This window comes from Trichogramma pretiosum, unplaced genomic scaffold, assembly GCF_000599845.2.
Source record: "Trichogramma pretiosum strain Unisexual culture from Peru unplaced genomic scaffold, Tpre_2.0 scaffold61, whole genome shotgun sequence".
NCBI classification, from domain to species: Eukaryota; Metazoa; Arthropoda; class Insecta; order Hymenoptera; family Trichogrammatidae; genus Trichogramma; species Trichogramma pretiosum.
In genome coordinates this window covers 1-24,589 of record NW_019641638.1, presented here as the reverse complement: position 1 = coordinate 24,589, position 24,589 = coordinate 1, and the positions used below count along the sequence as shown (strand labels likewise).

General features: G+C 43.3%; 3 protein-coding genes across 9 annotated transcripts; 2 read left to right on the top strand and 1 right to left on the bottom strand.

The window, feature by feature from the left end:
• Positions 1–927: 927 nt before the first annotated feature.
• On the top strand, positions 928–11,520 carry LOC106654171 (receptor-type tyrosine-protein phosphatase T-like). Of its 6 annotated transcripts, none has more exons than XM_014373906.2 (9): positions 928–1,525; positions 6,563–6,659; positions 6,741–8,214; positions 8,494–8,701; positions 8,769–8,906; positions 9,010–9,183; positions 9,263–9,772; positions 9,910–10,224; positions 10,320–11,520. In XM_014373906.2, the coding sequence occupies exons 2-9, from the start codon at positions 6,566–6,568 to the stop codon at positions 10,371–10,373; spliced, it is 2,967 nt and encodes a 988-aa protein (XP_014229392.1). In that variant the 5' UTR covers positions 928–1,525; positions 6,563–6,565; the 3' UTR covers positions 10,374–11,520. The 6 variants fall into 6 exon arrangements, with proteins under 6 accessions (XP_014229392.1, XP_014229391.1, XP_014229394.1 ...); XM_014373905.2 differs by lacking the exon at positions 928–1,525 and adding an exon at positions 1,541–2,362; XM_014373908.2 differs by lacking the exon at positions 928–1,525 and adding an exon at positions 4,370–4,459.
• Positions 11,521–12,272: 752 nt separating this feature from the next.
• LOC106654172 (tyrosine-protein phosphatase non-receptor type 9) lies at positions 12,273–19,770 on the bottom strand. The gene is made up of 7 exons (XM_014373910.2): positions 17,249–19,770; positions 16,920–17,147; positions 16,749–16,838; positions 16,421–16,561; positions 14,794–15,791; positions 14,338–14,696; positions 12,273–14,257 (listed from the first exon to the last, which is right to left on the bottom strand). The coding sequence occupies exons 1-7, from the start codon at positions 17,279–17,281 to the stop codon at positions 14,028–14,030; spliced, it is 2,079 nt and encodes a 692-aa protein (XP_014229396.1). The 5' UTR covers positions 17,282–19,770; the 3' UTR covers positions 12,273–14,027.
• A 117-nt stretch (positions 19,771–19,887) lies between these two features.
• LOC106654173 (protein transport protein Sec61 subunit gamma) lies at positions 19,888–21,012 on the top strand. Of its 2 annotated transcripts, none has more exons than XM_014373911.2 (3): positions 19,888–19,985; positions 20,346–20,565; positions 20,746–21,012. In XM_014373911.2, exons 2-3 carry the CDS (start codon positions 20,369–20,371, stop codon positions 20,753–20,755), a joined length of 207 nt encoding a protein of 68 aa, XP_014229397.1. In that variant the 5' UTR covers positions 19,888–19,985; positions 20,346–20,368; the 3' UTR covers positions 20,756–21,012. The 2 variants fall into 2 exon arrangements, with proteins under 2 accessions (XP_014229397.1, XP_014229398.1); XM_014373912.2 differs by lacking the exon at positions 19,888–19,985 and adding an exon at positions 20,011–20,108.
• The last annotated feature ends 3,577 nt before the right edge of the window (positions 21,013–24,589 follow it).

The following is a 24,589-nucleotide window of genomic DNA, read 5'->3' as shown; positions in this document are numbered from 1 at the left end:
CTTTCCATAATTATTTCCAAATAATACTTCAAAAAAAAATTCCCTTTGACACAGAGTAATATCTTAAAAAATTTTAATATTCGTTTGAAAATTTTCTACCTCTACGCCATTGCGTGATTGGCGTGCTCTCCACAACTCGCTACTGTTCGTGCTATACAGATACGCCCAATGCACCAGGGAACAAGATCGGTTGAAAACCATACGAAACAAAGCGTCAAAGCGACTATCGTTAATTGAGCTCGCTCTAGCGCGGCTCGATAATCGAATCAGCTTCTAAAATTAGCCTCGATCCGTTTATTATTATTTTATATATAGACAGATCGAAACGAGACACACATTACATTCGTGAAAAAAAAACGCGTCGCAAAAATATTTATTCATCGATGTATCGTATGGCAAAAATGGGGCGTCTCTCTCTGTCTGTCTGTCTGCTAATAATCGCGCGCGATTATAATACGGATCGCGATGAATAATTCATCGTATTTATTTATAAAGCTTCGTACTTCAAAAGCACATCAAAGCTCGTATACGAATTTACATACGTATAGAAAAAGGCAGAATTAAGAAAGCAAATACCGATCCGTATAGCCTTGACGAATTTTCCGCTCAATCATATACGGATCGCGGGATATAGATTTTTCGTCGTCGTCGTCGTCGTCGTCGTCGGCGCGATAATCGTAGAGCTCGTCGATGCCGATCTCTTGTTTCTCTCCGCAGCGGCGGCAGTTGGTTCGTTCGAGCGCTACACTATACGGCGTCTGGCGCGGCGTCCCAGTCTCTGATATATATATACTATACAAAAAATTCCGCATATATACATCACGACGTAGGTGTAGAGGATCCCCCCCTACTACCTACCGCTGGATTTCCACCTACTTATGCTGCCTCCTCCTCCTCCTCTCGCGTTGTTGTGTATAGTGTCGGAGGCGCGCACAACATTATATTACAATCGTCGTCGTCGTCGTCGTCTGAGCAGCAGCAGCAGCGTCGAGAAAGAGAAAAGAGTACCCATATACCATAAGCTATTACTATACGTATCGCAGCACGATTATGCTCGCGTATATACATAGGCATGCAGCAGCAGCAACACGGAGTTGGTTTCGCGCTCGCATCGGCGGCACGAGAAGCAGCGGCGGCGGCGGTAGCTCCTTTCTAAAATCTCCTCGTTGTGTGTTGTATACACACTTTATAGTCCGTGAGTCGCTGCGCGCTGCGCGAGTCGTCGAAAGCAGCGTGCGTTTCTAAAGATCGAGTCGATAACCACCTGTTTTATATATATATTATTTAAAATCAATAAAACATCTAGTACGCACGCACGCACACGCGTGTGCGTCGTTATCGTTCGATTCGAGCCTGTGATGTGACTGTCGTCGTGCTGTGTGCAGTGCATGCGTCGAAATCGGACAGTGCTATATACCTATAATATCCCGATAAATGCCAAAACCCCCCGCCAACAGCACATACATACATGTAACACTACTGGTGTCACCATGGTAGCAACAGCGACAGCAGCAGCAAAGCAGTAGTGAGTATAGCGACGATATATACATACATATACATTCGACGGATTGCGAAGTGTGGCGAGAAAATCGTCGGCATCGTCGTTGTCTCTCTCACACGATATACGCTGCGTGTGTACGATATATAAATCGTCGTGTATGTACGTGTGCCATATCACAAAGTCGCGAACCGAGAGCCAAAGACCCGTTGCCGAGTGCGGGACTGTCAGTTTATCGTAGCCTAGTAGTCGTGGTGCATTGATACTTGCAATATAGTGGTGTCTCTCTATCGTACGTGCAACGAACCGTGCAGTGAGTGTGTGTCGGTGTCCATGTGCGTTTGTAGCAGTAGCAGTAGCAACAACAGCAGCTCCTGACACAGAGCCTCTGTATTATTTTTTTTTTTTTTTTTTTGCGCGCGCGCGCGGAAAAAAACAAAGGCAAACGAGAGGAGGAAATCGTTGAAATAAAAGAAAAGGCTTAGAGAGTTTTAAGCAGCTATATATGGATGACCTGCAGCTATAACAACGAACGCTTGTGTGTGTGTACTATAAAGCGCGAGTAAAGTAAGAGCGTCGTCGTCGTCGTCGCGGCGAGGCATCAAGGCCATGATGCACGAGTCGTTGTTCGCCGCCTTCCCTTTGTTGTTGCAGTACTGGTATATATAATTGCCTACACAATAACGACCTTTAATACACATACGGAGCAGCGCGAGTCGCGAGTCACAGTCGTGTATAGGTGGTGTGCGAAATAAACCAAACACCCCCGCGAGTTGACATGCTGCTGCTATCGCCACTCGTAGTGACATCCGAAGCAGCAGCAGTAGCAGATCCTCGACAACGCGTCCGTCACACGAGCAGCAGGTATGTACACAACGCGTGTAAAAAATAACCATATCGGTAAGTTTTACGACGTACGATGAATCTCGGACTCTGCGCGCATGGAACGAATCGCCTTGTTTACGCTTTGATTGCCGTTCAGTTTTTTTTTCGAAAAAAAAAAATTAATAATGAAAAAGACATTTACGACTCTGGCTTCTTGCGGCACCGCCGCCGCGATTACCGATAAGGCTGCCTGGCTTTGCAGTATTGCTGTTTTTTTTTTTCAATACCACTACCTTGGCCGTCGTATTATCTCGAGGTTCTCTCTCTCGCTCGCGCTGTCCGTACTCGCGGCTTAAAAGTAATATCGTCAGCTGTAGTAGTAGTAATGAGCGCTGTATTAGTGCTGTATTGCGGAGCCAAAGCACAGTACAGCCTTCGATGTGTATTATATACGGCGTGTGGCTTTATTATCGCAAACACTTAATAGACACGAGACCAGAGCCGAGACTGGAGTTTGCCACCGTATACGTACACACTTGCTTACTTTATAGTTAAAATCAAACTATTATAAAGTCGAGCGCTGCCACTATGCCGCGCAATCGAGATAATAAGCTCCGTCTATTTAATTCGAACAATAAACTACTACTACCTAATCGAATGTAATGCTCGTGTCCGGGGGCTCCTCGACTAATAAGACAACAATGATGATAACAATAATCTTCTCGTTGTTTTTCCACGACGTTTCTAGCTCTATACGTATTCGAATGAAATGCGTATAAAATGTATCCTCTACGCCTCTCTATGTATGGGCAAATTGTAAACGCGCATATTATACGAAAAAATAAGAACAACATTGTGTCTGCGTCGCGGTGGCGATGATTAGCCGCCGTGTCGGCGCGGTTTTTTTAATGCAACAATAATTGCCCGCGTGCGCCGCGCGATGAATAAAACAATAACTTTTGACTCATTGCCTCGCTCGCGCGCGCGCCTCTCCTATAAGGATATGGAACGTATTATACATATAGGTATTAAATGCAGACAAACGTATAGACAGATTAAGAGAGAGAGAGAATCGATGTTGCAATACGATACAAAGTTAAAAGGCGCGAGCGCTTATGGTTCGTTCTCCGTGTGTTGCATTATTATTGCATCGTATATACATAGACAGCGTTCGAGTGTGTGTTTAGAAACGTCAGTGAGAGTTTTTCGCAAAAGATCGGCGAATTATTGTCCGTATATATGTGTGTGCGTTGGTGTTTACGTGTGGGAAAGTTCACTACCACCGCACACTTAACTCGCGGGCCTCCTCGCGCTAATGCACGTCGCGTAGCTCTGTACCTTTACTTATACCTGCGCGCGTACACATGACTCATCGTGTGCGCGCCGCGCTTCGCGGATCTCCTCGCGGTAGCGGAACGAAATCGGTAAGATAACTGCGCGTAGTCCCCCTTCGCGGCGCGTATATATGTATGGACGAAAACGAAAGTTTCGAAAAAAATAAAAGAAAGAAAATAGAATTTTGTCGCTTCCTCGTTTTTTTCTGCATCGAGTGTCTGTGCTATTTTTTCATTCATTATACACTCCTCGTTTTTCTCTCTCTTTTCCTCGTGGCAATTATCATCGAGGAATAAATAGTAAAGTAAGCGAGTGTACTCCCATGTGCGTACGTAAGATAGTAGCCATTGACTACTTTACATTATTACGACGGCTATGATGTGTGTGTACGTAGGTGCGTGCGAAACACACGCGTGTATACATGTGTCTCTATGCAAACACATACACACACACACACGCGATATTATTACGTTGCATATTACGGATGGACGACGCGATGACGTAGTTTTCGAAACTTACGTCGTCGTATAGTCGACACGCGGAAGTCGGGGCATGCATATAAGCCTCTCGAGTCTCTCTCTCTCGCGGTGTTATAGTATATAGTAGCAACTAACTCACTGGCGCGCGCGCGCGCGAACGAGTGACCCTGGCAAAGAAGTGCGACGACGACGACGACTGGATGTATAGGTGGTAGCGGCTTTACGCAAGCCGCGCGCGAGCGCGAGAAGCCGCACACATTGTCTGTGTTGTTGTGTGTACGTTTGGCGGCTGGAGAGAAAGAAGCAGCGGCACATTACAACGGTATATATTATAACAAAGAGAGAGAGAGAAAGACGATTTGCTCCGGTGCTGTGTATATGTGTATCGGTGTGTTAGTCGGAACCGTCGTCGTCGTTGTTTTCATTGTCTCGTTACGCAAAAATCTTCTTTTCTCGAGCGTGTCGCACCGCCGCCGCCGCTGCTGCTGTTCTTGTTGCTCGTATTATATTGTGATTCATCCTTAGTCATTTTCGCGCGAGTATAAATGTGTGTGTGTGTAGGTGTCAAACTCCCCTCGCGAATAATAAATCGAATTACCAACTCGTGTCGTCGACGAGAGGCTCGAGTTTCTGTTCTGTTCTTCTCTGTTGTTGAATAAACGCGCGATGCGCTGCTGCTGCTGATTACTATAACGTGTGCCTCATCGCTAATTGAGCGTATATATATACCATCGTGCATGAGATGTACGAGTGCAACTCGAGTCCGTCCGCGAGCACATAAGTAAGTACACGTGTGCTTGAAAATTACGAGAGCCGCCGCGCGAGAGGATGAGCAATAATGATTCTCCGTTTAGTGGAACATACGTAGAACGTGTATACCTTATTTTTTATGCATATAATAATAATATTAAATAAACGATTTGCAACAGATGTGCGCGTGTGTGTGTATTCGTTCGCGATCGGCACACCGACCTACTTACCTACTGAAGCATCGTTGAAAGATATATAAATAAAAAAAAAAAGAGAGATGCGCGTTGTGCCATGCGTGCTCGTCGAGGTATGTGCGCGAATCGACACGACTATTGCCGCGCGTGATTAGTTTCGATAATTCGGAAGGTCGCTACTTATGTATTGCGCGATTTCACGCGCGTGTCTCTCTATATATAAGCCGAAACCCTTTTAGAAAAACGATTTTTGTATTATTATAAAATGTAACACACGCGTGTCGCGTGCAGAGACGCCAACTGCGCCATGACCATTATTTATTTTATTATAACGCTCATATATCGCGAGTCGTTAAAATCGGGTTAAGCGTTATTAAGATAATAACTCTCGATCGTCGTTTATGTTTATAATGATTATCTATCCCAGATAAAGTATAAAATGTGAATGTGTGCGTGTGTGTAATGTACCTACGTCGTTATGTTATTTTCACTGCTCTAATAAAAGCATATATATACGAAAGGAGAAAAAACAAAATTGCAATTGATGTCGCTTTTCACTCGAGACTTTGAGACAGACGCCAACTGGCGCGCACATCTGCATTATAAAAAGTGCAGCACACGGTTCCATTTTTTTCACGCGTATGTGTGTGCGAATGTAGGATGCGCGACTATATCTCGAGCCGATATTACAAATAAATGAAATGTAAACTGGTACACCCATGTATGCTCTATATCAATAAAAATAGTTTCGAGTGGAGAAAGTGCGTACTCGATATCAAACGTACTTTATTTCTATTTTGCATATCGTACGAATTCGTGATGATTTTTCACTTTTTGTTTTCTACCAGTAAAATTGGGTTGCGCGGATTTTTGCACACGTACAAGCAGGTGGAAATATCGACCCAGACGAGTTTTTCAACAGCTGATAAGAATCTAAAAGGCACACGAACCAACGAGCAACACACGACGCTTTTAATGCACACACACGCCTGCTGGGTGTAATTTAACTTTCTAGGCTTAGCAGGCGCGCTCGCCAACACATATACATAAATTCATTCGAAATTCGCGCAGTCGATCATCGTCAACGAGAGAGAGAGAGAGAGAGAGAGAGAGAGAGAATCGATATTTATGCAGCGTCGACGCGATGTCAAACTCGCACTCTCGCTCGCGAAAATTGCATCGAGTAAAAAGTAGGGTGTCGCGAAGCGAGGTATGCGTGCCGCGTGTGCGTAACGTGCAATTCGTCGAAACAAAAAAAAAACAACGACGACAACAACAACGAAAAAACTGCACATCGCGGCTGTATTGCCAAATAAAAAAGAAACAAACAAAAGCCAGCACTGCTCGAGAAATGCGTGAATGGAATTCTTGAAATTTCGTGTGTGTATTTTGCGCTGCGTTGCGTTGCGTATACATAAATAAATATGAAATACATTTTGTAAATTAAGGAGTTGAATGAAATTTTTGCGTTTGCCTCGCAGATCATGGAGTTCGGCGCTCGCGAGTGGAAGTCCAAAGTAGCCAATCGACGAAAGAAACGACGAGCCAACAGTAGCAGCCGCAACATGTCGCTGTCGTGTGAGTATTTTTCGAAAAGTATATATATACTTTAAACTTCGATGGATTCTCATTGAACGTATTATAAATGCGATTATTTAGGGCTGAGTGTCGCGACTCTGTTGCTGCTCGTGAGCATCGGTTCCGCTGCGGCGCAACAACAGCAGCCACAACAACAACAACAGCAACAGCAACAGTTGCCCAAAGAGTATCGTTATCTATCGGCCCAGCGCGGCGGGCAGCAGAATCGCCTGAACAAGAACGAGGAGGATCCGGTGGTGGTGGCTCTGGCGCCGGACGCCCAGAGCGTCTTCGGGGCCAAACTGCACGGCGGTGACAAACGTCAGGCTGCTGCTGCTGCTGCTGCGGCTGAAAATATGACGATCGATTTTGAAATCGAAGTGACGACGCCTACGCCAACGACGACAACGACGATGAGCAGCACCACTACTGTCACTACGAGTACGGATGATACGAGTACGAGTTCGACGACGATGACGTCGACGAGCGGTAGCGAGGAACCCGAGACCGAAGCCACGGAACCGTCGGATGTACAGACGACGACCACTGGGACGATCGAAAATCAAGAGGAGGAAACGAGCCAACAACCCGAGGAGACGGAGGCAACCGAGTCGACGCAAGGAGAAGAGGAAGCCCCCACAACGGAGTCCTTGACGACCCTCACGACGGAATCCACGACGACGAGTAGTACGCAGCGTCCCGAAACGATGACGACGACGACGACTACGACAGGTACGATGCTGAGATCGGTGACGATGTCCACTCGACGACCTGCTTTGTCGACGACAGAAGTGCCGACCACCGAGACCTCGACGTTGAGAACGACAACGACGACGATGACGAAAACGACGTTGGAGGAGGAGGACGATGAAACGAAAGCAGAGCCGAGCGCGATACCGACGCAGGAGCCCAGTACGTCTACGACGACTGCGTCGACGGCCTCGATGTCGACCATGGACGAGGAAGAGCCGACGATAATCAGTACCGTAGAAACGGAGTCGACGACGACGCGGAGAGCAGCAGCGACCACGTTGACCACTACGACCGAACAGCCCGCCACAGTCGCCACGTCGGAAAGTCCCGAGGTAACGTTCACGGAGGAGCCTCTCGTGGTCGTCTTAACCACGACCACGCCAAAAACTATGCGAAAATTCACCCAGGAAGATACGGTGACGCCTACCACGAGCACCACTACTATCACCGAAACCCCCGCCACCACCGCAACCGTCACCACAACGTCGACGTCAACGACGGAGAAAACTGCTCCGCCACCGGAAACGATACCGCCGATTCCGGATAATGTCGATTTCTACACGACCAAGACGCCTACCACTACTAGTACGAGTACTACTACTACTACGACAACAACTACGACTACGACCACCACCACTGAGAAGCCGAGCACAACGACGACTACCACTACGGTGCCCGCCGAGGACGCGACGATGCTCGTCAAGATCGTCTTTCAGGGCGAGCTGCCCGACGTGTGCAAAAATCTGCCCGGCCTCAAGCGGCTGCTGGCCGATCTCGTCAACGGCAGCAGCGCCAGTAGCAAGTGAGTGTAACGTCTTCCGGCCTCTTATTGTATCTCTATATACAAATATACCTGCTTATCGCTCGAACTTCCTCTCTGTCTGTGTCTCTCTAATTCTCACCTCGTTTTCTAGATAATTGTCGTACGCTACCTGTGTCTGTCTGTGTGTGCGCTACCTGATCCCATTGTTCCCGAAACCCGTCCGTCCATCTCTCTCCTATATATATTTTTTTTTTTTTTTACTACGCTCGTAAAGAAACAAAAAGAACAATCGACGCAATTACAACGGTTTTCTTTCAGAAGGATATCGACCGATCAGATACACTTTTACAAGGTCGACTGTCCCGGGGAGTCGTTGGCGGCCGCGGCGCGTCGCTCGGCCTCAGAGTCGACGACCCTCACCCCGGTGCTGCTCTACGTGCTGGACACTGACGGCAGCTTCGACCGGGAACTCATGAGATCTCTGCCCGAGCTGTTCAAGCAGTCGTCGCTCGAGTTTCCCGTCAAGGTATGCACAATGCGCGTGTTGTGGTGATAAAATTTGAAACTCATTCATTTGTGTAATAATAACGCAGATCGAAAGCATCGAGCTCGTCGGCGGCGAGCTGAGCGCCGAGGATAACAGCGCCGAGCACGACGAAGGCAACACTCTAGTCATTATCATAATATCCTGCGCCGTCGTCGTGGTGATCGTACTGTTGGCCGGCATTGTCGTGAGTATACCATGATATCTTTTGCTTTTGCTTTCCGCGATCGTGTTTGACACCGACGCCGTGTGTATACGAATGGGTTTTTTTTTTTTTGCTTCCCGCACAGTTTGTTATGAAGAAACGCAGGAATCGCTTCAATTACGGCGAGCGCTGCCGACCGGTCTCGCTGGACGCCTACAATCTCGACAGCGTTTCCGCCTACAACAGCAGCATGAGGCGCAGCAAGTCGGCCTTCCGTGGCTCCAAGCGCAGCTACGGCAATCCCACCTTCGAGGATTCCGTGAGTTTCGAATCATCGCTAACTTTTAGAGATGTTCTATTTTGTCATTTAATTATTATTATTATTGTTACGTATTTAGAGCGCCATGCCGTGCCACCCGCTGAACGGAGTCGGCCTGGCCCAATTCAGCAAGGATCCCACGGCCGTGTACGAGGAGTTCGCCGAGATCCCCCAAGTCTCGTGCAACATCGACGAGCTGCCCGAGGGCGCCGAGCTGAAAAATCGCTACGCCAACGTCGTGCCGCTGCCCGAGACGCGGGTGGCCCTGCAGCGGCTGAACAACGACCCGCTCACGGAGTACATCAACGCGAGCTACGTGCACGGACCGAAGAACGCCCCCAAGTACTACATCGCCTGTCAGGCGCCGACCGACCGGACGGTGGCCGATTTCTGGCGCATGATCTGGGAGCAGCAGTGTCGCGTCGTCGTCATGCTCACGGACATCGTGGAGAACGGCGCGGACAAGTGCAGCGAGTACGTGCCGCCGCTGGAGGTGACCGACTGCCATCGGTTGTTCGGCGACTTTCAGGTCACCTTGAGGAAGCGCGAGCCCAAGGACAAGTACGCCGTGTCGACCTTGCACTTGAAGGTGAGTCGATGCGCGCTCGCGCATTCTATATTCTATGAATTTAACGAGCCGAGACGAAGCAGTCCCCCCGATAACGAGCGCGCATACCTCGTATTGATATATATGTATTGTTATTTGTGCTGTCGTGCGCTGCGCAGAATTTAGAGAACAACACGTTCCGCGAGGTGTATCATCTGTGGTACCTGTGGCCGACCAACGGCGTGCCCCAGGACTCGACGAGCCTGATCGCGCTGCTGCTGGAGGCCAGGGCTCTGCAGCGCCAGGCCTCGGGGCCCATGGTGGTGCACTGCAGCCCCGGCACCGGGCGAACCGGCACCTTTATCGCCCTCGATCTGACCATCAGGCAGTACGAGTCGACGCGCACCGTCGACGTGCCGCGCGTCGTCTACACGATACGCAGGGATCGGGCCGGCGCCGTGCAGACCCGACAGCAGTACGCCTTCATTTACAAGGTGCGTGTGTATATAATTGGATCGATCGTTGCCCCCGTTGTGTACGAGCGATGATTTATCATTATCAATTCGTTTGTTTTTTTTCTCTCTCGCAGGCTCTCAATCAGTACACCGCCAAGTTCAACGGAGGAACGGTCGAGACAGCTTGAGAATCTCTACGTCGAAATGTTCGTTGATGAGAATTGTGCTATATTGTATATTTAAAGTTATACTTTTGCGCGATATAATTGTGATATTCCAAAAAAAAAACAAAAAACAAAAACCGCCTTCATATGCATTACCGTAAAATGCTGAAACACGAGTTGAGACTACTTTCAACTTTTGTAAATTTTATTGCCTTATTACTACTACTATATTTACAAATAATATTGACGACTAAACATGTAAGTGATACATATTATAAATAATTGATCTGGAACGACGACGGCTCCAGAGAGAGAGATAGATAGGTTCCATGTATACAATAATGCTGTGCACGCGTTTAATACGCGCCTGCTGTGTATATGTCATTGTGCTTTATAACATAATAATAATAATAATAATATAATATATAGAAGTCTGAATGAGCGCGCTGGCGATTACCTAAGCGAGCATTTTTGTAAAAGTGTATGTGCGATGTATTATTCAACGTCACGTTCGCGAGTTGTTATCATTGATTACATTGTTGTTTTTAATTTTTTCTTTTTTTATCACACCCGATAATTTCGTTTCTACGAATTTTACCTCGACGCGCGTGCATAGAGTTTTTTTTTCATTTCTTTCTTTCGTATTACGTAAGAAGAAATTGAGTTTGTTGTTTACCAAGAGAAGAAAAAATAACGAATTTTTCCAGTAGATTGTATTACTTTTGTTACTCGTCTCGTAAAAATTTATGTTCTTATTATTAATCATAAAGTAACAGATTAGGCTAAGTATTGAAAAAAAAAGGATGGACAATAAAAAAAGAAACAAAATACAAGTTGAATGTTATTTTTGTATCTGCGGGATCGAGTGGACTCATTCTAAGAATGATTCACGTGTATAGACAAAAAGAACTCATTTCGTTTTGGATACAAGAAAATGATCGCTTGTTTTTTTTTCATTTGTCATCGTTGCTGCAAATTAAAGTTATTGTTATTGTTTTTTTTTGTTGATTATTAATTAGTGCATTGTGCACCCTAACAGTGGAGTACATCGCTCTCTATTCGTGTAAATATTGTTTTATCTGTGTACATTGAAGCTATTTATAACTCGAAAAAGATAGTGTAAACTGTAATATAAGAGAGACAGAAGCATTAAAAATTAATAATTCTTTTATTTGTGGGTTATTTTATTATTCAAGTAACAATTGAAAGACCAACCACATTTTTATAAAAACAATTTATTTTTGATATATTGAATCATCATTTATATATGATTGCATACAAGTGAATGATAATCATATTAATTTTTTATTTACAATTTCTTTATAATCATCTCTCTGTTCAATAGACGAATTTTTATTTTATAATCCTTGTCTAATATGCATTTATATGTAAACAGGTACATATTCAATTGCATATTTACATATTTGTTATATTTTTTTTAAAGTTTCAGACTTTAGGCAGATGAAGTTACAGAAAATATCCATGTATTGCAATATGCAGCATTTTACAGAATTACAGTTATTGAACCAGTCATTTATACATTGATATTTGTTCACCTTTCCCCACATTTCATTACAAAACGAGGATAAATCAAGTTTTTTGTAGGAATTATCAGCAACAACAGTTCAGGCGCCTTAGCAAAAACATTAAAATTTAAAGTTTCACATTCACTATATCATCATAGATATAGTAAATGTAAACTTCTGCAATTTATAATTTATTGTTTGCAGCACAGGAACTTTTACAAGAGTCAACCAAAAAAATGATGATAAAAAATTCCCACGTTTTTATACTGAATTTTACTGCTTCAGCAAAGGTACTACAAATTGTTATTCATCCATTTTTAAATTGTATATTTATAGATCTTTTTCGGAATTATCGTGTAAACACGTTAAATTAATAACGCACAAATTTGCTACAAAATTGTTAATATCTTAAATAATATTTATTCGTACGTATTAAGTTCATTGAAGGCTCGATGCGAAAAATGTACTTTAATTATAAATTTTATAAAATCATTCAAAACTTGAAATCATAAATTTCGTTTGTACACAAATCATTTCTATAATTTAATAATCTACTATTATAACAAAATTTCTGTTAAAAACTAAGACTAATAAATGCGAACAGCTTATCATATTTACAATTCTTAAATTTAATGCAATTTGTGAATTATGTATACATATATATATTTATAAGATTCGCGACATTAAAGTCGCAAATATTTTTTTTTCCTCGTACATCAAAGAACAAGATTCCACAGTTAATGTTACTTAAAACTAAGATTTAGGTTGAATTCAATTTTTAAATTCGGCAATATTGAAAAACGTATTATTGGAACCCGACACCATGTTAAATGAAATAGGTAATAGCGCGCATTGTTTCTCTCAATTGAACAAAATTATGTCTGCGACATGATTCGTTAAATTTTGGCCGGATTCGTACTTAGTTTAATCAAATTCAAAACGGAAAATTCTTTGACCTTTTTCTACTGAACCATCGAAACGTTACAAACTTTATTATACGATGCTAAGTAATATAATTTTTGTATCTACAGACTACCAAAACTCAGGAATTTTTATTTACCAAACTCTAAGAAACTAAATACTGGTATTATAAAAAAACTGATGAATTTAAGCCATCCGTTATCATTAAAAAAAAAAATGTTTGAAAAGGGCAATCGCGCTAGCGTGTACTCGACCAGTAAAATTTTACACACTGATACTTTTTTTCTTCGGTTGCAAAAAAAACAGGTCTAGGTGTTAGACGGCGCACAAAGTGCATTGACCTTCTTGACTTACTCGAGAAAATTGCGCACACCCCTTCTCGACTTGTACATTTTAAGATTTAATGAAATTATATATGACGACGAATGAAAATTAATGAGTCAGATAGGAAGAGCGTGAATGCGAGTGTTTATTATCGTACGGTTTTTTTCTCCCCCTTTAAACAATCTCAAGCGAGGATAAAAATTTATATAAATCGAGCTTGCATACAGGATTAATCGGATAATTATGTTAATGAGACATGAGTGTGATATTGAAAAAATGGCGGTAATTCAGTAAGCTTCTCAAAATTGTATCTTAATGTAAGTAATAAACATGAAAAATCGATCCTACTGTTTGAGACAACGGATTTTTTTTTCCTCGTTCAGTACAAGAAATCTTTATCAAAATATTAAACTGTTCATTAGGAACAACAGTTGAATGAAATATGCGTTTTTTTTTTATATATATAATAATCTTTGGTCATAGAATTTAAAATCTGCTTATTTAATAATTGTTTCCATAAAAATTGTCTCTTGCATCAACAACAGCTCATTCGCAATATCTCTACGATCTAACGTAATAGTTGAAAGTTTCGGACAAAAGTCCGGCATTTTTTTATTCTGTTCATGCAAATATATCAAACGAATTGTTCACACGGCGTAGAAAAGCGATTGAAAAATTCCCAGTACAAAATGCTAGACTCGATGAGGAATGGGCGATACAGAAGAAACGTCGTTTATCAAAAAAGGAAGAGAAAAAAGAGCGCGGGATATTCAACGATTGAGTTTTTACGAATGTCAACATTGTTTTCGAGAGAGAAAGAGAAGAGAGAAAGATAGAGTATGTTTTCAGAGTACGAGATAAAGGAAAAACGAATCGCGTAGGAAGAAAGAAACGAACGTATCTCTCACTAATCAGAATCCTCCTCGATGGTGGGTGGTAGCATGGCTATCTGCTGGGGACTGAGCATGCCCCGCGACAGGGCGTACTCGGCCAGGGCCATGTGACAGAAAACGTACTGATCGGGCATCTGTATGCTGAAGGCCCGCTGGGAGCGTATCTTTTCCACGGTGCCGCGAATGTCGACGCTGCCGGTGTCCTCGAGCCTGGATATGCAAATGTCGAGGGTGCAGAAGGTACCTGCTCGAGAGAGTAATAAAAAAAAGTCGTCATTAGTTCAGAACGTAGTCACAGTCTGGTCTTCCGGGACGGACACCGACCTGTCCTTCCAATGCCTGCGCTGCAGTGCACGACGATCGGCGGTCCTCGCGGGTGGCCGGCCCAGGCGTCGCCCAGATTGGCGAGCAGATTGCTCTGCTGCTGTCGCACCAGGCCGAGGAACTGCAGCAGGGCCTTGGCCGAGCGCGGCACGCCGTAATCCGGCCAGCCCGTGTACAGCATGTGGCAGATCTCGCGCGTCTCCTCGGTCTTGGTCTTGGTGAGCAGCAGCTTGGATATCGTGTACTCGCTGCTGCGGTCGACCTCGAGGGTCGTGACGTTGTAGCCGCCGGCGGTCACCTGGTCGCCGATCTCCGGGCCCCAGTACTGGGCGCACTTGTTACGGCCGCGCTCGACGACTCTGCGAGACGAGAGAAACCAAACGTGTAAAATAAGGGACGACGACGAGGACGACGATAGGTAAGTAAACAAAGGGCAAAGGAGGCTCGGACTCTCACCTGGTAGTCATGACGATGACGAGGCTCTGCTGCTCCCAGACCATGCGCCAGAAGTCCGGTATGGTCTTGGGCAGCGGGCCCTGGGTGCTGATGAAGGCGTTCTTCTGCTTGTAGCCGTCCACGTAGTTGGCGTGTATGTAGTCGCAGCTCGGGTCGTTGGGGTCGAGCTGCTCGAGGCAGACCCGGCTGTGATCGTAGCAGAGCACGTCCGTGTAGCGGTTCTTGGGCAGATTGGCCTTGAGCTTGGCCGCGGTGAAGGTGCCGTCGGGCGGCCGCTGCTTTATCTCCATGTACTCGGCCATGAGGGCCGCGACGCCGCGCTCGCGCACGCTCTCCACCAGGTGCTCCATGCTGACGAGTCGCAGGCCCGACTCGTCGGCCGCTTGCTCGACGTCCGCTACTTGAGCTACATGAAGACTGTCGTCGTCGCTGAAGCCCGACGAGGCCGAGCCGCTGGCCGGTGGCGGCGGTGGATGATGCTCCTTCGACTGTTCGCTCTTCTTGGCCGTTGCCTCGGGCTGCTGCTGCTGCGGACGGCTCGGACTGGCCGGGCCGCTGCTGCCCTCGCCGCTGCTCTCGCAGTCCTGCTGCTCGGGAGCCACGGCGTTGGCCGAGCCGTTGGCAGCCGCGACGGAGGCGTTGGTACCGTTGCCACTGCTGCTGCTGCTGCTGCTGCTGCTGCTACTATTACTGTTGGTCGTGGTGGTGTCCGCCACCGAGCCGTCGTTGGTCTGCTGCTGCTGCTGCTGTCTGCCGGCCGTCATGGCGGCCTCGAGGCACTGCACGAGCCAGGTCTCATGGCTCAGCTCCAAACTGCCGCCGAGCCTCAGCGGCAGCGACTCGCGCGGCACGTGCAGCCTCAGCTGCGGTATCGAGACCGTGAAGACGCGCTCGCGCAGCTTTTCGCGCACGAACAGACGCAGGATCTTGAAGGGCGCCTTGAACCAGAGCGGCGCCGTCACGATCAGCACCTTCTTGAGCCTCGCCGGATAGCCACCCTATTACGTACGATAACGATGATATCAATAAATAAATAAATATAAAAGAGCACAAACGGGGGGAGGCGACACGCACGCACACACCCCTGCACAGGATCACAGCAGAAGGGTAAACAACAACAACAACGACGACGACGGCAACATCAAAAGATCATCGACACCGGGGATAGCGAACTTAACCGGACGTGTGTCGCGCTGCCGCCGCACTAAAGCTCTCGGCCCGAAAACTTAATGCAGAACAGAGAGAGAGAGAGAGAACAGATAGTAGGCGATACACATTACACGTCTATACAGTGATATTATGCGCACACGGTGTGCAGCGCGGCGCGCTCTATGACGATTCCGCGATTCGTATGTGCATATAGTGCACCACCACCACTACCACCGACGACGACGGCTGCAGAGCGCACTGCCAGCAGCAGCAGGCCGCCGATCGATAAAATTGCGCGCCTGCGCCCTGCCACCCCTATATGTACTGTGTTATAGCTGCGAGGGGTTTTTTTTTGTTGTTGCTTTGCTTTCTATCGCTACCCCGTTGTCGTCGTTGTCGTCGCTGCTGCTGCAGCTGCATTTGTAACGCTCTGTCTCTACTGTACCTATATACAGCTTGCCAAGGAACAACAACTTACTTTGAGAAGCGTTAGAATTTTTTGCGATAAATCGAAGTCGAAGTTCTGGAACTTGGAGTCCGACATGTCGTAAATAAAGACGAGGCCGTGCTTCTGCGTCTCCTTGCTCTCCAACGCCGCGTCCAGCTGGTAAACGACCCCCTGTAACGTGTGCAAGCGCGCCCACATATATATACATTTGAGTTATTTATTCGGGGGGCCATTCAACAAGTCACATCTCTGCTATCACACACGTGTGTCCGTGTGCAATAGATGGATGGAGCATGCCTCGTATGGTTTGTGTGCTATTCTTTTTATCTTTTTGTTTTTTTTTTTTTGTTTTGTTTACCTGGAGAGTCGTTTGATGTGTCGTCTGGTGCGGTAGGTGCAGGTGCGCCGTGAAAATTGCTATCGCTGCACCGCTGCTGTCTCTGGTTGGCTGAAAATTTTATGCAGAATTTTACAATTGAAAAAAAATTATTCTTGCTTTTCTGATAGTTGGATGAAGCGTCAAGCTTACCAGAACTGTGAATTTGCCAGTTTGCAGTTCGCTCTTCAGAGGTTCCTTGGTGGGCTGCATCTGTGATAAACCTTCTCTCTTCCTGGTTATTTCGTGCTGTTCGTACAGAGCTACTGCCCTTTGGACTTCAAATTTTCTAGCTGATAAAAATTTTACAGCCGTGCCCCAAGACACCGGACTGCAAGCTATTCTGCGTTTGTTGATAATCTCAAGAAATTCCTTGGTCGCCTGTAAATCGATACCATACAAGAGTCAATTGTGTTCTGTCAGTCAATCATCGATGGGTAAGAAGCAATATTGATTAAGAGCAAAAGGATAAATAAACTCACTTGTTCTTGTTCAATGGTCAAGTTAGCTGCCATAATGATGTATTTATGTCAAATAAAGTACATGAAGTGATACAAAATGATCGATGGGCTTCTAAACTCTCAACAGGAGCACTAATGACGATGCGAGCAGCTAGAGCTGCAATTGGCATTTCGTGTCAGGAGAAACTTAATGCAACAAACAAACTTAACAATGGCTGAGCAATGCGCGCAGGTAATCTATAAACTATGCACAACGAAAACTAACTTAAGTGCCTAGAATTGTGATCAGGAGTACGTGCTTGCCACAAAGGCATCATGGAACTGATCAGAGAGGAGCAGCAGCAGCAGCAGCAGCCTGTTGCATGCTGCAGAGAGCAAACATACATGAAACAGTAGGTAGCTGCCTCAACATACATGTGTTGGTTCAGTAGTGAAGTAGCAGAAATACATAATAAAAAAAAGTATACACGTATACAGAGAGACAGAGATAGGAGATAAGTGACTGCACTAATATCGTGTATGTATGTGCGTGCAGCGAGATGTGTATACAATATAATGAGCGAGCGAGCCGGCCGGATGACGATCGCTGATGAACGTGTCAAGTAGATGCTTGTGTGTGTGTAGCAGAGCCAGAGTACAGCAGTACAGGCGTACTGTGTACTTATACATACGGACGTACAACACACACCGCTATAAACTAAAGTATATGCGTGTGTGGCGTTTTACAGACATGCGTGTGTAGGTATACGCGTGGTAAATATTTCACGTTAACAAACGATGATGCATACTCGTCATTTGGATGATAACACGATAATCTCTCTCTCTCGCATGTGTGCGATAGTATTTATGCGAGAATCAGCAGTAGCTCGTTGTCGTGTTGGTGTACTTCACGCACGAGTATTATATAGATACACGCACACACACACACACAAACAGACACTGCGATCGGCAGAAAAGCCCACGCACACACGGGCACTCTTTACTCGGATGTGATGTGACGGATTGAAAGTCGCAATTCGAGTCTCTCTCTCTCTCTACTCGGCACAGCACAGCACAGCAGCAGCAGCAGCAGCAGCTCTTCCTCGTATATATATATAGGTGTACACAGAACTCGGTTCTGCTCCTCTCTCACGAAGCTTGGATGACTCACTTATACATAGGAATACATTTCTGCTTCGTGCAGTCGTGGTATATTATGCCGCTCTATGCCTGCGCTGCAAGCTTTGTGTAACAGTACGTATGTGTGTGTATACAAAATGCACTTGAAGCTGCTGCCTGCACGACGCGTGATTCAGACAAAAAAAATCACTCTCGATGCGATCCCTCTCTATAAATATCTATCTCTTTCTCTTTATTGCCTTGGCACTCTTTGTAGGTATATATATATATTGTCAACGACGAACGGAGGTGTAAAATTAGAACATTTAACAACAATTATCAACAGGTTTCCTACGATTTATCTTCTTTTGGACGCTGCTGGTGTATTATTAAAATAATTTCATTTGTTTCCACCACCTTTTCACACTTGCCGATATACAGCAGCAACAACAACAATAATAATGAATGATATCACACTAAAAAAGGACGGCTCCGAGACGTGTCCGTGTACGGAGAGTAAGTAAGCTAGGTATACACACGACGATAATAATAATAAAAGTTTTTGCGGTTATATTTGGTACTTGTGGCACTTTCCGCCGACGAGCACGGAGCACTGAGGCTGGCGATTGGTCGGATCTCTCTCCGTCTCTCTCTCTCTCACTCTCTGCGCTCGCGTTTATAACACACCGCGACCTGTGCGTGTTGTTGTGTCTATACTCTATATACCGCTGCCAGAGATTTTATAATGTACACACACGCTACACACGTCTAAATATGACCATATACACGCAGGTAAAACTATAAGTGTGTATATGCCGTATACACCTATGTATGAATGATGTATTTACGCCTCTGGCGCACGATGATGCGACGACGCGCGAATGCAAGCGGTGGGCGCGAGGCATAAACACGCACACAAACACACATTCTGACAGGCACTGGCACTGCTATATATATAGGTATACCTCATTATGCACGCGGCGCGACGTTACGCGCGCGGCCGCGATCATTACTTAAGTTTCAACCAGCTGTGTGCGTTTATATATTCGCTTTTTTACGAGCAATAATGTTCATATGTATATTATACAAACTTCGGGAATTGAGCAATGGCAGATGCGGGAAATTTATCTCGTGGCGAGACGAAACAGCAAAATTTTCCAAATAACGACCGCGCGGTAATTAAATTATTATTCCGCCGCCGAGTTTACACTTTGATGTTTGTTATATAATATCGAACATTCAATTCATGGACGCGTCAGTCTCTGCACTTGTTTCGACCGAGGTGTAAAATGCATTTTAATAACGAGAATTCGTGCAATTTATCGTGAACGGCCGATCGCCGATCGCGTCGACGTAGTCAAAAAAATCGAGGAATGGCCCACGCCGTGATAATATTATATTCTCGTCGTGCTCGAGACAGAGAAAGCAACAATTGGCCCCCGTAGACACGTCACACCGCACGACTCCGATTTTCGACCTATCGCGAATCGCGGAGCGCGCGTCGTCTGCCGTTTTCGTATGAGCAAGTGTGTGGCTCTGCTGCGTGTATATGTGTGATGAAATCGTGTATTGTTCGCGTCTTCGGCAGCAGCAGCAGGCAGTAGTCGTGAATTAACTGTACTCTGCCACAGAGAGTCACAACGCCTTGTTTCCCATACAAGTAAGCATTCATATTTTCGCGTACTCGTTAACAATTATTCACTCGGGGTGTTTCAAACTTTGTGCATTTCGTCCGTGATAGCGTAAACAGAAGAGAAATCCGCGAAACTTCGTCGGAACGAAGGTGGTTATCAACTTTGGTTGTACCATATGATTCGCGATCGCGATGCTGATGCTCCGTGTATCTTGGCCGTTTTTACATATGTCGGTTTTTCCGAAACGACAAAACGATGAAATCCATGATTTTACCTGTGCACGCGGAATTCGTATCGCTTTTTGTCGTGTTCAGAATTTAATATTTTAATTCAAGAGCCCGATTCTATAGGTTATGTTATTAATGTCAAAATATGTTTCATGATAGGAAATAAAAAGCAACCAGTAAACATGGATCAGATCAAGAAATTCCTCGAGCCTGGCAAACAGTTCTCCAAAGACAGCATTCGTCTTGTCAAGAGGTGCACCAAGCCCGATCGCAAGGAATTCCAGAAAATTGCCATTGCCACTGCTATCGGCTTCTGCATAATGGGCTTCATTGGTTTCTTTGTCAAACTCATTCACATTCCCATCAACAATATCATTGTGTAAGTAAAGTTAAAATGTTTTACTCTCGTTTCAAGACTTAATAATATATTCTTCACTAATCTGGCATTTCCTGCTCTATCAATTGAATTCATTCAGATAATCTTTTACCATTTAACAATATGCTTATTCGATAATCAAAATAATTATCTATAATATCAATATTTTATTTCTTTTTTCAGAGGATCATAAGAATTAAAGATCAAGGAAATGAAAAGCAGGTCTAAAAAGATGTATTGGTTTCCATGAAACTGTGTTCTCTTCACACAACATGATAAAAACAATTTTATAGAACTCTTATCTTTCTACAAACATTCTGAATTATTTAATTATAACAATTATTAGAAGAACATATATACTTCAATGAATAGACATGAATATTTTCCAGAATATATTTATTATAATATGTAAATATAAAATTTTCTTAAGTAAATAGTATTGATTTAAAATTTGATGGATTTTATCATTTCTACCACTTGAAATATTCCAAACAATAACGAAAAATCAAATTCATTTGTATTTATGAAAAGTTTGGAAGTATAACATCGATTTCACCAGCAGTTAATAATATTTTAAAATTGTATTGGATAGTTCTATAATTTAATTTTGAGACAATATCAAATCATTATTGCAATGGATAGATTAGAAAAACTTTATTTTTTTGCAGTAATTCTATATCAATTAATACAACATTTTTTTGGATAAAATTAATTTTAAATTTAAGAATTTGGATAATTAGAATGCATAATTTTCAAAAAAATTTGCAGTGTCCCAAATTTCCTATTATTTTTTTATTTAAACATAGATTCTGAAATATACAGGGATACAGAAGCCTTTCAAAAAGTAAAAATTTTAAGCTTCTTGTTTATAACTTTGAAAAATTTTACTATAAAAATGCTCTAATAAAAAAAATGAAACTAGGGTTGCCATAGATCCTTGTAGAGAAACAGTCAGCAGTAAATTTCAGAAAATGCGATTTAAACGAGACGTGAATAGAATTTTCGGCTGATCGTTGCATGAGTCGAAAAATGCGCGAATATTAATAATTGGCAGACTTCTAGATGAAAAATAAAGCTTCAACTACAACAGTAAAAAAAAGGTAATGATAGTTATTATGAAGATAGACTCAATTATTATGGTACATTTTTATTGTAATTTTATTAAAATTGTACTTAAACATCTGTATAAGTTTCTATATACAATTACAATGTACAGTTACAATTGTTAAGAAAAAACCGGCGTTTTTCAATATTTCGATATTTTCTGAGGGTTTATTCCAATCATATTACGGCATCGATTTCGAAGAATTGAAATTTGAATAAGGTAAAAATTATTCACAAAGACTGAATTATCATTTGGAGTGAAATTTAATGCAATTGCACATGGATTTACGGTTACGAGAAAAAATCATGCGTCCACACTCTTCACGTGCAAAATCATTCATGAACTATTTTTTTGTGTTTCAGCAAATGCACTTTTTGTCCAAATTTCTTCTCACAATTATCGCATGCGTAATCTTTACGACTTTCGTGGACTGTTTTTTTGGTGGAGAAGTAAATACTCTTTACGTCAAATTTTTTCCCGCACTTGTCGCATTGTGAAAATCTTTCTGACCTTCATGAACGGCCTTTTGGTGTCCGAGCAATTGTTGTTTATGCCCAAATTTTTTCACACACTTGTCCCATGCGAAATCGTTGCGACCCTCGTGAATTGAAATCTGGCGCTTTCTCAAATTGCTCAAATTCCCAAATTTCTTCTGGCATTTATCGCATGCGTAATTTTTGCGACTTTTGTGAACAGTTTTAATGTGCTCAAATAAACTTGATTTTTGTCCAAATTTCTTCTCGCACGTGTCGCATGCGTAATCTTTGTGGATTTTGTGTTCTGATAGCACCAAATAGCGGAAAATATAACAATACTTCCTGAGATCTGCAGCGTTGACCAACAAGAGAATGTAATGACCGTGTATAATGTGGTCCGATTGACTTCCGAACATATTGTGGACAGTTTGTCTTTCAAGAACTATTTCGATTTTGATTGCTCGCAAAAATCGATGGGACTTCCCAAAAGATTTATTGATCATTTTCACAACGATCTAAATTGGAACTCTGGGAAAGTTTCGCTATACACTGGGAACTCTGTAACTATGATATTTGTGAAACACTATTCCAGATTGTAAAGTATTCCAACATTCTGTAAAATTGTGGAATATTTCTAAAACAAAGTAACTGAATTGAATAAAAATGAATTGCAGTTAATTCAATTAATTTGTGTTTCAATTTTATTTCAATGTTATTTACAAAACATTATTATTTAAACTCCATTTTACATTGATTTTCATACGATTATGTATTGATTATTAAGATGTAGTTTTTCTTTTTATTTGGACAGAAATATTAAAAGTGTGACCAAGGATAGTTGGAGGAATATTATTACACTGTTTTCCCTCGCCAAAAAATACATGCATGATATGCTTGACAATGTTTTCCGATGCGCTGAATTGAATGGTGAAGTCGTATCCAAACTTTGGTGCGTTTTTCATGGATAAAAAAAATTTTTTTGATGAAAAAATGAAACAAAATAAGTTTAGCTTGCATAAATCGAAAGAGGATGATTTTTTAACTTAAAAACACTATTCACAAGTCTAAAATGAATAGAGAATAAGTACAAAATTAGAGCATGAAATGTCAAGAAAAAACTCGGGGCCTTGACAGCGGCTTGCCCTTAGCTCGGCTATAACCTCGACAGCGCTCAGCTGTTTGGAGCCCCGGATCGAAAAAATCATGAATGAATGAATATCACTCGCGTGTTCAACAAAGGGATGTTATTCAAAGATAGAATTTAATTGTAAACGAGAAAAATACGATATGTTCATTCAGTCATGTTCAGAAATGAAAAATAAAGTGATCCGAGTATACGGATTCGCCGGGTTACCGGAAAACACACGTTGCCGAACTCGCAATGCCGACAGAAATCTTTCAAAATTTTTTATGTTTTATCATTTGACCAAGTTCAAGGTAAAAGGGTCAACATAGGACGACGACCTGGCGGTTGACGAATCGGTATCTTTTCATCTTCGAATAACATACCTTAGTTGTACACGCGAGTGATATTCATTCATTCATGATTTTTTCGATCCGGGGCTCCAAACAGCTGAGCGCTGTCGAGGTTATAGCCGAGCTAAGGGCAAGCCGCTGTCAAGGCCCCGAGTTTTTTCTTGACATTTCATGCTCTAATTTTGTACTTATTCTATATTCATTTTAGACTTGTGAATAGTGTTTTTAAGTTAAAAAATCATCCTCTTTCGATTTATGCAAGCTAAACTTATTTTGTTTCATTTTTTCATCAAAAAAATTTTTTTTATCCATGAAAAACGCACCAAAGTTTGGATACGACTTCACCATTCAATTCAGCGCATCGGAATACATTGTCAAGCATATCATGCATATCATTTTTGGCGAAGGAAAACAGTGTAATAATATTCCTCCAACTATCCTTGGTCACACAAGAATAAGAATAAGAATAAGATCATCAATGCGAGTATGTAAATTGTGTCGTTAGATTTTTTATCGAAAAACAATAAACATACTGCTGCCAAATCCTAAGTAGAGAGCTTCTTAAAATGAAAATATAATTTATTTTTATTCATTCTTGATAATGATGAGCTGTAAAAAGTGAAGAGTACTTAAGAAAAATCCAGCATTTTTTGATTGAAAAAGTTTCGAAAAAACTTATTTAATGAAATATGCCCGATCGAGTTACTTAGCCGTAAAGTAGCTTTGTGGGTTCCGACAATTCTTCAATATTACTAGAACAAACCTGACAAAGATTGATAAAATTGAGTCCTTCCACCCTTCCGCACGTTGTTGGTACCCTGAAAGACCTGGCGACGCTGTCCAAGGATATCCAGTAGTCCTAGCCCCTCTCCTAAATCCATGTTAAGTCCCCGTAGCCTACGATGTGGTAGTCAACCCGAGGAAGGCCCACCACCCCCCCTCCTCCACCAGGAGGCCGCTGATCCGCTAG

Excerpts from the sequence above, each read along its gene's own strand:
- LOC106654171 (XM_014373903.2), top strand. The coding sequence starts at position 6,441 with ATGGAATTCTTGAAATTTCGT. Across the intron at positions 6,462-6,562 it reads TGGAATTCTTGAAATTTCGT|ATCATGGAGTTCGGCGCTCG; the intron begins GTGTGTATTTTG and ends TTTGCCTCGCAG. Across the intron at positions 8,907-9,009 it reads TACTGTTGGCCGGCATTGTC|TTTGTTATGAAGAAACGCAG; the intron begins GTGAGTATACCA and ends CTTCCCGCACAG.
- LOC106654172 (XM_014373910.2), bottom strand. The coding sequence starts at position 17,281 with ATGGCAGCTAACTTGACCATTGAACAAGAACAA. Across the intron at positions 16,562-16,748 it reads CACATCAAACGACTCTCCAG|GGGGTCGTTTACCAGCTGGA; the intron begins GTAAACAAAACA and ends CACACGTTACAG. Across the intron at positions 15,792-16,420 it reads AAATTCTAACGCTTCTCAAA|GGTGGCTATCCGGCGAGGCT; the intron begins GTAAGTTGTTGT and ends CGTACGTAATAG.
- LOC106654173 (XM_014373911.2), top strand. The coding sequence starts at position 20,369 with ATGGATCAGATCAAGAAATTCCTCGAGCCTGGCAAACAGTTCTCCAAA.